Source organism: Pelobates fuscus, chromosome 3, assembly GCF_036172605.1.
Source record: "Pelobates fuscus isolate aPelFus1 chromosome 3, aPelFus1.pri, whole genome shotgun sequence".
Lineage (NCBI taxonomy): Eukaryota > Metazoa > Chordata > Amphibia > Anura > Pelobatidae > Pelobates > Pelobates fuscus.
Genome location: NC_086319.1, coordinates 427,224,966 through 427,238,809, shown reverse-complemented (window position 1 = coordinate 427,238,809; position 13,844 = coordinate 427,224,966). Strand labels below are relative to the sequence as shown.

General features: G+C 51.8%; 1 protein-coding gene across 4 annotated transcripts in view; it reads left to right on the top strand.

Annotated features, from left to right (window-relative positions):
* Window positions 1-13,473, top strand: part of NEURL4 (neuralized E3 ubiquitin protein ligase 4) — a 281,694-nt gene extending 268,221 nt beyond the window's left edge. For all 4 annotated transcript variants that reach the window (XM_063449847.1, XM_063449846.1, XM_063449844.1 and 1 more), the window contains exons 28-29: window positions 8,662-8,821; window positions 12,704-13,473. In XM_063449847.1, coding sequence (XP_063305917.1) covers window positions 8,662-8,821; window positions 12,704-12,908 — 365 coding nt within the window. In that variant the 3' untranslated portion in view covers window positions 12,909-13,473. The remainder of the gene's footprint in view (window positions 1-8,661; window positions 8,822-12,703) is intronic.
* Window positions 13,474-13,844: the final 371 nt, after the last annotated feature.

Sequence of the window (13,844 nt, the reverse complement as noted above, 5' to 3'; positions counted from 1 at the left end):
AGAGAGGCCCCAAAACCATCTGTTAACTGTAGGGGTGTACCCAGACACCCCTACCCCCTAGGTTCGTAGCCACCGAAGAGCTTGAACCTACCAACATCTAATCCATCTGGCCTACTCCAGCCTAGGCCTTGGCCTGTCCATTCCCAATTCCAGCTAACTCCTGGCTTTAACACGCCCTGTTCCCGCCGCTGTGACCAAACGGGATCAAAACTCAACTATAGGGAGGGAGGGTGGGACAAGTGACAGGTCAGTGCAATTCAGATTAACTGGCTCCTCACTTAAGATGGCCGCCTATTTACACTACCTGACTCCTCCCCTACTTAGCCCCGCCCTGAACATCCCAAACCTTTCCACCTGCCTACTTCCTGGCCTTGTCAAGGCCCACTCCCCTGTTTCACTGTTCCATGGGCTTCATGACATATGCACCGTCGTTATTCGGCAGGTGCTATTTTAGTTTACCTTAAATAAAACACTGACACCGAATTTATCTGTTGGATTATAACGTCCACAGCTTTATTAATTATTAAATATATAAATAAATAAATTAACAATTTAGGGTCATTGTCCATCTAACATTATATTACTATCCCCCCGTACAATACCCCTGACAATGACCCTATCTTTTGAACAATAATTAACATTAACTTAACATATAACCAGAAACACACGGCCTACCAGAGAGGCCCCAAAACCATCTGTTAACTGTAGGGGTGTACCCAGACACCCCTACCCCCTAGGTTCGTAGCCACCGAAGAGCTTGAACCTACCAACATCTAATCCATCTGGCCTACTCCAGCCTAGGCCTTGGCCTGTCCATTCCCAATTCCAGCTAACTCCTGGCTTTAACACGCCCTGTTCCGCCATAGCACATGACTTGATCCCTTAAGGACATGTGCGCCCCCCACCACCCTGAAACAGGGCCAAGCTAATCCCTTCCTGAAAGCCTAGATTGAGCAAGTCACAACCCACGTCTGACAAGTGTACCCCGTCTCTCCTAAAATAGCCCGGAAGCATGTCCTCCAGTTCCCTATGCCGAACTACAATACCCCCCAATCGCCGCACAAAACTCGCCATTGCCCTGTTAACCTTGCCCCTGCATCGAGCCACTGCAGCTGGATCCCTGGCGTGCCGCCACGTGAAACGGGGGACCATTTCCGACCACACCACCACCACGCCAGGGACCAGGTCCAACAGCCGATCAACGTCTCTCTTCATCCGTCTAACCAACTCCCTTTGCGGAATCAGACCCAAATCATTCCCACCCCCGTGTAATAAAACTATGTCTGGTGCAGACCCTCCGGCCAACCTGCTAAACAACAAACTACTGAGGCTTTGCCAGCTAAACCCCCTAAAGCCAAACCAAGAAATCGACACTTCTCCTTGAGTAAAACCCAGCTGTGCTCCACTTCTCCGAACAGCAGCCCTCTTCTGAGCCCAATAGACATACGAGTGGCCCCAGATCCACACTCTCCATCCTGCAAAGAAAAACACGTTAATACCAAACAGATGGATTCCACTGCCATCACAGCATCACACTGCCCTGCTCACACCAGCCTATCTGGTCTAACGTATGATCTAAAACGCAAGGATTCCCACCTCCCTATGCGTTTAATCCTCTCGTCCCCCAGTCCCAGCCGTGCGGCCTCAGTTGCCGCCCCAATTCTAAAGGAGTGAGTCCCAAATTGCCCCGGCTCTAGGCCCAGCGTACTTACCCCCATCCTAAACACCCTCGCGAACTGGAAGCGCGACAGGGCCGAGCCGTCCTGGTGCACCAAGAAGCAACCATCACCCCCCGGGCGCAATGCCCGGTACTCCGACCCCTTTTCAACTGGGCACACCCCTGACCCAGGCAACCCGAACAGCACAACTGTGCAACCTTTACCAAAAACGTCCGTCTTCGAACGGCGTAACTGAATTTGCACCCTGTCCTCGCGAACCTCCACATCTGTGAGCTGAAGACCCCCAAGGCCCTTCTTGTTTGCGCTTACCAACTCCCCGATCCGAAAAGCCCCGAAAAAGGCCCACACAAATGCCACCGTGAACAACGACACCTCGAATGTGGAGCTGCAAATACCCGGAAGAACGCCCACCAGCTCCCGCAACAATTCAAAGGACACTGGTCTACGCGAGTCTACCGTTTTCTTCCCCCTCTTGAATCCCTTCACTGCCTGACGGACCAGGAAGTGTTTGGTATCATCAACCCAGCCATTGAACTTAAACAGGAAAGCCAAGGCAGAGAGATGCCTATCCACCATGGCAGGCGACGCCTGAGCCGCGAACAATCGACAGAGCAACCACAAAAGTGCATCTAAGCGTTGCCCCTCCGTAGGGGCGCTACTCACCTGAGCCACCGTCTCGTCCCACAGTTTCCAAACCTTTACGTAGGACGCCCACGTGCTCGGCGCCAGTGACCTCCTCACACAGTCTCCAAGCAGGCCGTCCCGAGTTGCCACATCACACCCGGGCACTCCTGACCCTGGGCCAGCGCGTCCGGCGCAGCCTCCCGGAAGCGTTCCCACTGAAAACGAGACAGTGAGTCAGCCACCACGTTCTGGAGCCCCGGGATGTGCCTAGCCCTGAACACTATGTTGGATGACATACAACTAAGCACTAATTGTCGAAGCAGGCGTACTACCGGGGGCGACGAGGCGGTCAAGCTATTGATCGCTTGCACTACCGCCATGTTATCGGAGTAGAATACCACCTTTTTGTCGGCCAACTCCGTACCCCAGAGTACCACCGCTACAACGATGGGAAACAACTCCAAGAACGCCAAGTTCTTAATCAGAGGACTCAGCCTTCCACGGTTCCGGCCACGCCTCCGCGCACCACTTACCTGCCAAGTAGGCCCCAAAACCAATACTGCCGGAAGCGTCTGTAAACAACCTCATTGCTGCCGACGACACCGTCGGTTCCCGAAAGAACACTGTCCCGTTAAAGTTGCCCAAAAACTGTTCCCAAACCCCCAAATCGTCCTTCATCTCGGCCGACACCCGAATGTAGTGCGACGGCCGCCGCACCCCACTTGTTGCCTGCGCCAACCTCCGGCAAAATATCCTCCCCATGGGGATCACCCTGCACTCAAAATTAAGGCTCCCCACGAGGGACTGGAGCCCCCGCAAGGTCACCTTCCTCGCCCCCTTGACCACGTCCACTAGCTGTCGCAGATGCCGCAGCTTGTCCCTAGGCAGCCTGCATTTCCCGAGCTCCGAATCAATTTCGAGACCCAAGAAGCTAAGGCACGTGGTGGGGCCCACCGTCTTGTCCCCCGCCAACGGCACCCCAAAGGTATGCGCCACCCGCTGAAAAACCCTCAGTACCTGAGCACACCGCTCAGAGTCCCGTGGGCCGACACACAGAAAATCATCCAAGTAGTGCACTACAGCACCCCCGGCCGATTCCGTGCGCACCACCCATTCCAAGAAGGTACTAAACCTCTCGAAGTAAGCACAAGAGATGGAACAACCCATAGGCAGACACAAGTCCACGAAGATTGCACCCTCAAAGTGGCACCCCAACAGGTGGTGACAGTCCGGGTGTATGGGCAGCAGCCGAAAAGCCGCCTCCACGTCCACCTTGGCCATCAGCGCCCCACGCCCCGCTCTCCTAACCAGCTCGACGGCTTTGTCGAATGACGTGTAGGAGACCGAGCATAGGTCGGCGTCGATGTCATCATTCACCGAAGACCCTTTCGGGTGCGATAAATGATGAATCAGACGAAACTTTCCCTCTTCCTTCTTGGGAACCACCCCCAATGGTGACAACCTCAGATTCGCCAAGGGCGGAGCCGGAAATGGCCCTGCCATCCTCCCAGCTTGCACCTCCTTGGCCAATTTCTCCCGCACTACCCCCGGGTGTTCCCTGACCGACCTGAGGTTCTCACAAGGTGCCCCCGGCCCCGTGGCTTTGAAGGGAATCTTGAAACCCTCGGCAAATCCCGCCCGAAGGAATTCTGCCACAGCCTGATCAGCGTATTGCCTTAGCCAAGGCAACATCGCGCCTACCTTCACTGGTGACACCCCCAGCGGGAGCTGTGGGAGCGGCCGCTCCCGCTGCCCCTCCCCCTGCGGCCGACTTACCTTTCTTGAAGCACCTGTTGACCCCGTGGTTCCCGCCGCACCCTGAGCATTCGTGCCTGAATCTACAAGCGGATCCCCACTTACACTGTCCTTCGTTGAAGGCCCAGCAGGCACCTTTCTTTTGACCTGCCGCCACCGCCCCCCCGGGAGCGGTGCCGGCAGTCCCTGGAAAGGGCGCGTTCTTTTGCGCCATCATTAACCGCATCCAAAGCGGCAGGTCCATTTGGTCCCAGCGCATGGAAGGGTTGGCCGCCAGACGCTGACGGAACTGCTCGTCATACCTCCACCATGCCAACCCTCCATAGGTGCGGTATGCGTCCCCGATTCCGTCCAAGTAACAAAACAACTGAGAGCAGCACTCCGGCCGCTTCTCCCCAATAACACTGGCCAAAATGCAAAAGGCTCGCAGCCAGTTGCCGAAGGTCTTCGGTATCTTGCGATACCTCCGCCTTTTCTCCTCCTCTTCCTTCTTGGCGTCTTTTTTGTCCTCCTCTTTTAAATCTAAGAATTCCTCCAGGGGAAGAAGGGAAAATATTTCCACGAATTCCCCTTTCGCAATCTTCTCCTTCACCTCCCCTTTCAAATGGCAACCTAACGGCCCCGAGAAGGACACATGTACATTCTGACGTGCTGCTTCCGTAATGTCCCCCCCCGTCACGTCGAGTACCCCGTCCCCCACCGATGATCCTTCAGGCTTATCAGTGGGCCGCGTCTCCTCCCTAGTACCACCTGTCACTCCTGAGGATACCCCCACCAACCCCGACCCACTGCCTTCACCTGCTGACCAAACCCTATCGAACCTAAGTGGATCCCTATCCTCAGACCACGAATCTATAAATGACTTCAAACAATGTATGAATGTCCCCGGGTGTGGTGTAGAGGTAGACTCACCGCTGATGCCCCTGGCCGCCGCAGGCCGCGGGGTTGCTGTCCCTCCATCCGCCATTTCTGACACTGGAGCTCCCAATAGACGCCGACTCCTGCCCGCCTGGTCCCGCCTCGGAACCGCTGGTGAGTTACTCCGCGACCTGTAAGGAGAAGACATCCTGGGTAGTCTGCCCGAGTAGCTCCCTACCCGCCCTTCCTCCCTACGCTCTTCTCCGACTGCCCTGGATCCTCTCCACTGCTCTTTCCGACCTCCCTTGCTGAGCGCTCCCCTCCGCTGCTCCCTGAAGCTCCTCTCTGAAGATCTCGATGCACTGTGCCTTCTGCTCCGCCTCCCTTCCTCTGACCTGGACCTCCTTCTCCTCTCCCTGACGCTGAACCTGGACTCACTGCGGCCTAGCCGTGAATGGCTCCTGTCCCTGCTGTCCCGTCCTCCCGACCAGCTCCTGTCACTGCTGCACCTGGCGCTGCTGCTGCGCCGCTGGCCGCCCTGGCCCTTTACTGCCGCATCCCTGTCACTAGGCCGTACCTGAGGGCAGCCGGATGGGCCCCCCCGCTCTATACTGCCATCTCTAATTCCCCGGTATCGTGCTGAAACCACAGGCTCTCCCACAGCCGCTGCGCCTGGCCCCCCACCGGCCGCCCCGTCTGACTCTGCCCTAGCCCCTAAGGATAGGCCGCCTGTCGCTTTCCTAGCTCCAGAGACCCTCTGAGCCGCCCGACCCGCTCCGCTGTCCTCTACTCCTAGTCTACTGATCTCAGTCCTGGCCCTCCCTCCGGCCGCCCCTTCGGATCCCTTGCTGGCCTGGTCTCCCTGCACTGCCTGGCGGACCGCTGGTGCTGTAGTAACCCGACTAGTATTCCCACCTTGCCCCTCAGTGATACCGCTGGAGGTTGACTCACCGGGACGCTCAGTCCGTTGCCCACTGGCCGCGTGGGTGAAGCCATCCGCAGCCGCATGGTCCGCTGGTGGTGCCGCAGTCGCTCTTTCCGCTGTACCGCCGGCCGCCATTACGCGGGGCGCCTTCTGACCTCGTGGCCTCCGTTTTGCGCCCGCAGTCGCCTGCCCGGCGGGTCCGCCCGAAGGCGCCTGCCGCATTCCCTCCGCCGCCGCCGTGCTCGGTCCGGCCTCCGAACCGCCGACCGCTGAAGGGCTCCTCCGCCGCCGGGCCGCCGGGGCCTCTCCCGGGCTCAACCTCTGTGGCGGCCTGGTCCTCCGCGCCGACCTCCTCTCCGGTCCCTCCGCGTGGGTGGCAGCAGCCCCGATCTGTTCGTGCAGCCACGCCAATCCTCTGTCCCGAACCGCCGCCTGAACTCCGTCCAGAATCTCCTCTAGGGACGCCATTACCTGCAGAGGGAGAAAAAGAAAAAGAACTCCGCCGACCAGCCACAAGTGACAGGTCAGTGCAATTCAGATTAACTGGCTCCTCACTTAAGATGGCCGCCTATTTACACTACCTGACTCCTCCCCTACTTAGCCCCGCCCTGAACATCCCAAACCTTTCCACCTGCCTACTTCCTGGCCTTGTCAAGGCCCACTCCCCTGTTTCACTGTTCCATGGGCTTCAGGCCTGTCCCCTCCCATTAGTAAAGATATGTACCGACCTGTCCCCTCCCATTAGTAAAGATATGTACCGGCCTGTCCCCTCCTATTAATAAAGAGGCGTACCGGCCTGTCCCCTCCTATTAATAAAGAGGCGTACCGGCCTGTCCCCTCCCATTAGTAAAGATATGTACCGGCCTGGCCCCTCCTAATAATAAAGAGGCGTACCGGCCTGTCCCCTCCCATTAGTAAAGCTATGTACCGGCCTGTCCCCTCCCATTAGTAAAGCTATGTACCGGCCTGTCCCCTCCCATTAGTAAAGATATGTACCGGCCTGTCCCCTCCCATTAGTAAAGATATGTACCGGCCTGTCCCCTCCCATTAGTAAAGATATGTACCGGCCTGTCCCCTCCCATTAGTAAAGATATGTACCGGCCTGTCCCCTCCCATTAGTAAAGATATGTACCGGCCTGTCCCCTCCCATTAGTAAAGATATGTACCGGCCTGTCCCCTCCCATTAGTAAAGATATGTACCGGCCTGTCCCCTCCCATTAGTAAATATATGTACCGGCCTGTCCCCTCCCATTAGTAAAGATATGTACCGGCCTGTCCCCTCCCATTAGTAAAGATATGTACCGGCCTGTCCCCTCCCATTAGTAAAGATATGTACCGGCCTGTCCCCTCCCATTAGTAAAGATATGTACCGGCCTGTCCCCTCCCATTAGTAAAGATATGTACCGACCTGTCCCCTCCCATTAGTAAAGATATGTACCGGCCTGTCCCCTCCTATTAATAAAGAGGCGTACCGGCCTGTCCCCTCCCATTAGTAAAGATATGTACCGACCTGTCCCCTCCCATTAGTAAAGATATGTACCGGCCTGTCCCCTCCTATTAATAAAGAGGCGTACCGGCCTGTCCCCTCCCATTAGTAAAGAGGCGTACCGGCCTGTCCCCTCCCATTAGTAAAGATATGTACCGGCCTGTCCCCTCCCATTAGTAAAGATATGTACCGGCCTGTCCCCTCCCATTAGTAAAGATATGTACCGGCCTGTCCCCTCCCATTAGTAAAGATATGTACCGGCCTGTCCCCTCCCATTAGTAAAGATATGTACCGGCCTGTCCCCTCCCATTAGTAAAGATATGTACCGGCCTGTCCCCTCCCATTAGTAAAGATATGTACCGGCCTGTCCCCTCCCATTAGTAAAGATATGTACCGGCCTGTCCCCTCCTATTAATAAAGAGGCGTACCGGCCTGTCCCCTCCCATTAGTAAAGATATGTACCGGCCTGTCCCCTCCCATTAGTGAAGACGTGTACCGGCCTGTCCCCTCCCATTAATAAAGGATGTGCACCAGCCCCTCCCCTTATTAAGGATGTGTGCCGTCCCATCCCCTCCCTTAATTAATTGGTTTAAAAAGTTACCTTTCCCATACCCCTGGTATCTGGAATTATTGCTCTCTTTTAAACACATTTTGTTTACAGTCTGTAGCGGACCACCTGGTAACCCGACCGGTTACCTCTGCTAATTCCCTTCCCTCAGCCGATCAGGAACCATTTACAATACAAAGAGACCCATTTCCCCCAGTAACTGGACGAGACACAGTTCTGGAGGTACAACTCTGACTAACTCCGTTTATTTTGTTACACAAGATTTTTACAGACACAGACCCCAACATGGGGTCTCCAACACAAAACAACAGGGGTTTCAATCCCAAGAAACTGCAGGGGTAGGGAGGCAGGACAATGCATCTAGGTTAAACTGGGCCGGCAGTGTCTCTGTGGCAACGTCCTGCTGGGACAGGAAAAGGGAGGGGGAAGGGCACAGAGCAACCCATTTCACTTCTGTACTTTACAGAGCGGCTGCATGTACAGGCACAATACACGAAAGGCATAGAAATACAAGGGGAAACACATAGAATATAGAAGAGGCCAATTCACGGACAGCCAGCGGTCCTGCCTCACAGCCTAATGTGCATCTTATAACAAACTGTACATCATGTAGAGATACCCCATTCTACAAGCACAATCGTAGTTTGAACTTTTAACAGGTAACAACTTGTTCTAAAATGAAGTGATTTCAAGCAAAAAACGGGAGGTTTTGATACATTGTAAAAAAACACTATTGAACATTACAAATATTCCAATCTGTTTTCAGGTTGCTCCTCCATACTCACAACGGTGCCACTAAAAACCGACCCACAGAATGGCTTCTCTGCAGCAGAACCCAACGTAATGCAGAGTCGAGAGTTACAGAGCGTGGTCCTGTCCCCGACACTAAGATATGCCGGACTCTTGGAATTTTGCCCAAAATTACAGTAAGTGCTGCAGGATCTGCTCAAATTTCTGCCATTTTGGCGTTAAATCACTTCTGTTTCTGTTTATGCAGCCCTAGCCACACAGCCTGCATGAAAGCAAAATGGTTTCATTTTCAATTAGATCTTAACTTACTTTAGATGTTTTTATATCCTGCTCTATAAATTGTACTTTAATCACACACAGGAGGTGCCTGCCGAGTCTAGCAAGCTATTAACAGAGCAGTAGATAAGACATTCTAAATTAAACAGAATGTGCAATAAAGGAAGTTTAAACATTAGATCTCTCGTTACAGGAAGTGTTTAGGAAAGCTGTGTAAATCACTTGCAGGGAGGTGTGACTAGGGCTGTGTAAAGAAAGTGATTTAATTCCTAAATGGCAGAGAATTGATCAGTTTTATTACAGGGGCATAACCTATACACCAAAACTTGGTTCTTTGGGTGCCTATAGTATCTTTAAGTTAAAGAGTGTTGGTCATGGGTTTCTCAACTTACCTGCTATACATTATGAAAAGCAGTCCCTGCATTTTTATGTTGACCAATTTTTTTTTTTTAAAGATTTGGACACAGTGAGCTATGTAGAAGCATATTACATTTATTTTTGGTGAGAGAGACACTTTAAGAAGGTGTCTGTGTGTTCACGGTGTTCGAGGTGTCTGTATGTTCACAGTGTGTCTGCATACATACATCTCACACATGGTGTATGTGAGGTGTGTGAATTACGTCATGTTTGTACACTGTGTGTGAGGTGAGTATGTATACTGATCAGCCACAACATTAATACCACCTGCCTAATATCATGTAGCTCCCCCACGTGCTGCCAAAACAGCTCTGATGCATCGAGGCATGATCTCCACAAGACCTCTGAACGTGTCCTGTGGTATCTGGCACCAAGATATTAACAGCAGATCCTTGGTCATGTATAGCGGAGCTCCCTGTACCTCAGCCAAGGATCGCTTCCTAACTGGAACAGGGGAAAACTGCCGCTCTACTGCCCCAGTTGCAATGGCATGACTTGGGTTCTCCTGGAGCCTCTCCATCCTGGAACAGGATAGGGAACTAGCTCTATTCCCTCCCAGGGACTGGACGACACAGTCCTGGGAGCTATAGTCCTTACAAGGACTTTCCCTGCTGAATCCTCCACGAACTGGAACAAGATGCTGACCAGTGAATAGCCCTTTCCCTCCCCAGTAACTAGACAACACACAGTTCTGGGAATACAACTGATTTTAATGAGCCAAACTCTGCCTTTTATGCACAGACCTCCGTAGTGGGTCTCCATACAATACGGGTTCCACCCAGAGATCTGTGCCTGAGTAGTAATTGAGTTAAAGACCGATAAGTCAAATATCTCCAGATACAGAGAGCAAAACTTAAAAGTACCCCAAAACATAATAAAAACATACAGTAACCCTACGTGTCCTATATCCCCAAACAGCCCTAATCTGAGCGCCCAAGTTGTCTAAATAGCGCTCAGATCCATGTAATATAGGGGTAATGCCACCGGGGTCAAGTTCTGACTGGCCGCACACATGCCCCAAAATAGTTCCAGAGCAATGTGTGCTTTGGCCGGTCAATTTTCGGGATGATCTGCAGCTGAAATACAGAGTGCTCCGCCTGGCTCTCAGGGAGCATTTGTTCCTTTTAGTCTCGGGCATCTTCCCTCCAAAAAGCGCTCTCCTGGCGTGTCGGCAAGTGGTTCAAAACACCGGACGAAGTTGATGGGGAACCGCAAGGTCACATAGCCAGAAACGGTTCCATAACAATCGCGGCTGAGGACCGTTCGTGGGTTTGTTCACGCGAACGCCTACCAGGGAGCAAGCGTTTGGTTCAATTCGTTAGAAGGGAAAGTGCCGAACCAGGGGTACCGAGGGAAAGCTGCTAAGGGCGGTTGGGCAGGGTAACCCCCGAACGGGGTCTCAGAACCGGACCATAGTCAGTGGGCAGGAGGCCAGCTTCCACACTTCTCCAGGAGCGCGTGACAAAAGTTTGTGGAAAGGAGCATTTGTCACATATCTTCCCCCTCCCAGGGAGACACACCAGACCTCTAATCGGTTTGGGTCTGTGTTAGTCTGGTGACCTCTCCCAAAAGATTCAGTTATGCAGAGGGCCTCCTGCCACAAGCTTCCGTTTGTAAATCCAGGGTCCTTTTGGAAAAGGAGACTGCTATACTCCTTACGCACCATGTTGTCACTGGAGGGTGGATGAAACTCTCTGCCCCCTTTTGTAGATAATGCCGCTTGGGAGTGAGACCGACTGTCTCCCCTCCCTGGACCACAATCTGCTGCTGGGGAGAGAGACCAACAGTCTTCTCTCGCAGTAACTCACTCAGCCGCTGGTTAGGGAAGATGAAACGCTCCTCTCCCTGGAATGCACACTGCTGCTGGGGAGAGAGACCGACCGTCTCCTCTTTCTTGAACATACTCTGCCGCTGGGGCGTGAGACCCGCTGTCTCCACTCCCAATAACCCACACTGCCTCCTCTCCCTGGAGTGCACACTACCGCTAGGGAGAGAGACAGTCTCTTCTCCCTGGAACATACTGTCTCTGGGGCGGGTGAATCCGCCACCCTGCTTTCCAGCTTTGCTCTGTGCTGCAGGTACTCAGGCACTATAGTCCTCATGTGCCGAATGCTTTTCTCCGAAGGGTTGGGTCCATAGAAAGCCAGCATCCCCTTTAGTATCTTTTCAAACTCTAAGTCAGTGTTGCTGGACACCATGCTTGTCCAGCTCTGAAAAAAAGTTGGTCCCTCTGCAGAAGATGTGCATGAATCCCAGTGGTGTTCTGGATGTTTCCCTAAGGCTAGGAAGCCATCCCACTTCTGCCACCAAATGTAGCGAAGCTCCCTGTACCCTAGCTGGGTACCTCTGCCAAAGATTGCTTCCTGTGGTCCTCTTGGAGCCTCTCCGTCCTGCAACAGGATAGGGAACTTACAAGGACTTTCCCTGCTGAATCCTCTACAAGCTGGAACAAGATGCTGAGCAGTGAATTTCCCGTTCAGTCCCCAGTAAGCGGACCACACACAGTTCTTGGGAGTACAACTGATTTTAATGAGCTTTTATGCACAGACCCCAGCCAGGGGTCTCCATACAATACAATACAAGAACCACCCAGAGATTTGTGCCTAAGAGATAGTTGAGTTAAAGACAGGTAAGTCAATTATCTCTCAGATACAGAGAGCCAAACATAAAAGTACCTCAAAACATACAGTAACCCCACATGTCCTATATCCCCAAACAACCCTGATCTGATCACCCAAGTTGTCTAAATAGCGCTCCGATCCATGCAGTTTATAGGAAACGCCAGTATCTGGTCCTATGCCCAAAATAGTTCCAGAAATCTATTTTTGGGAGCTCCTGCGACCAAAATACGGGGTGCTCCACTTGGCTCTCAGTGAGTTTTTGTTCCTCTTAGCCTTAGACACCTTCCCTCCAAAAAGTGCTCTCCTGGCGTGTTGGCAAATGGTTCAAAACACTGGACCAAGTTAACCGGGAACTGTAAGGTCACATAGCCGCGATTGTTATAAAACAGTCTTCAGTTAAGTACTGCTGAGGACCATTGGTTGATTTGTTCATATGAACAGCCGCCAGGGAGCTAGCGTTTGGTTCAATTTCTTTATAAGGGAAAGTGCCAAACCAGGGGCATGCTTCTTCTATTGCTAAATTGTCCAGGTCTGACTGATTCCAACACATAAAAGGAAAGAACTGACTGTTAAATTGCTGCCTAATATATATACCACCTTTTGGGAGGTGCCATTGTAACGATGTAATCAATGCCAATAACTTCACCTGCCAGTGGTTTTAATGTTATGGCTGAAAAGTGTATGTTAACTGTGTTTGTGCACACTGTGTATAGATAAGCGACGTTTGTATCTCTATCTTTGCAGGTTCCGAGACCCTCGCTCTCAGAGGATATTGGGTGCCCAGGTTGCATTTCAAGTTTGTGTACAGCCTGGGTCCTATACGGTGGGCCCTCCTTCTGCTAGCCCTGCAGATCATATGGACCCCAGAATTCCAGTTTCAGAAACAGAATGGTTGACCAAGGAAAAAGGTGCCACCATCCTGAGGAGCCTCCTAGTTCGAGTGGAATGAACTTCAGATCTGCTCTTTTTATTCTGCTGCCTCCACACACTATTGGATCTGTGCCACATTGGGCAAGGGGAGAGTCTGTTACACCCCTTTTTAATAACCATCTCAACCTTCTTTGTCTTTTGCCTTCACACACAGCTCTTACTGGTCTTTACTGTTCTTCTGGGTCTTCCTCAGCAATCATCTTTTTAACCTCTTCTTCCTTCTCCTAAATCAAATCTTCTAAAACCCTCTCCCTTCCCCCCAACACATTGCTTCTAAGACCTGGTTTGCTAAACTATTGCTCCTCCTAACCTCCATCTTCTGACACTTGGTTGCTAAGGCCAGAGTTTTGGTTCCAACAAGCCTGTTCTTGTGAACCTATCTTCCTTCCCATAACTCCAATCTTCTAAAGCCTCTTTCATTCCTGTAACCTTCCTCTTCCTTCCTATTAATTTATTGAAAGATGAAACATTCTGGGGGAGTTTCTTGAAATGTGAACAGGGATATTTGGCTCCTTGGTTAATTGGGGCCACCCCCTTTCCAGACATTTTATTTAAGCTGCTGTTTATTTTTTTTTTTTCTTGATTTGTACATTGTTTATTTTTTTTAATACATAAATTTCTTGTACAGAAAATGTTGGCTGTATCTTTTATATTGTTTTTTTTGTTTTGTTTTTTTAATGCACTGTATAGTCTCCTATGACATCAGCTAAGTTTTGCAACTTGTATAGAGCCAATGAGAAGCACCTTTATTTAAAGTGTACCTGCATACTACTTCATCTTAAATCATAGAAAATCACATTTTCTCTAAAATCAGATCGGCAGACAGATAAGAAGGCTGTGCTTTGCTTGTCTGTTGTCTGGGAAGCTTTTCCCTAGGCGTCTCTCCTGCTTGAGTTCAGCCTAAGTGACAGCAATGCCAGTAATGGGAAGTAGGAAGGAGGGGCAGGCATTGTGT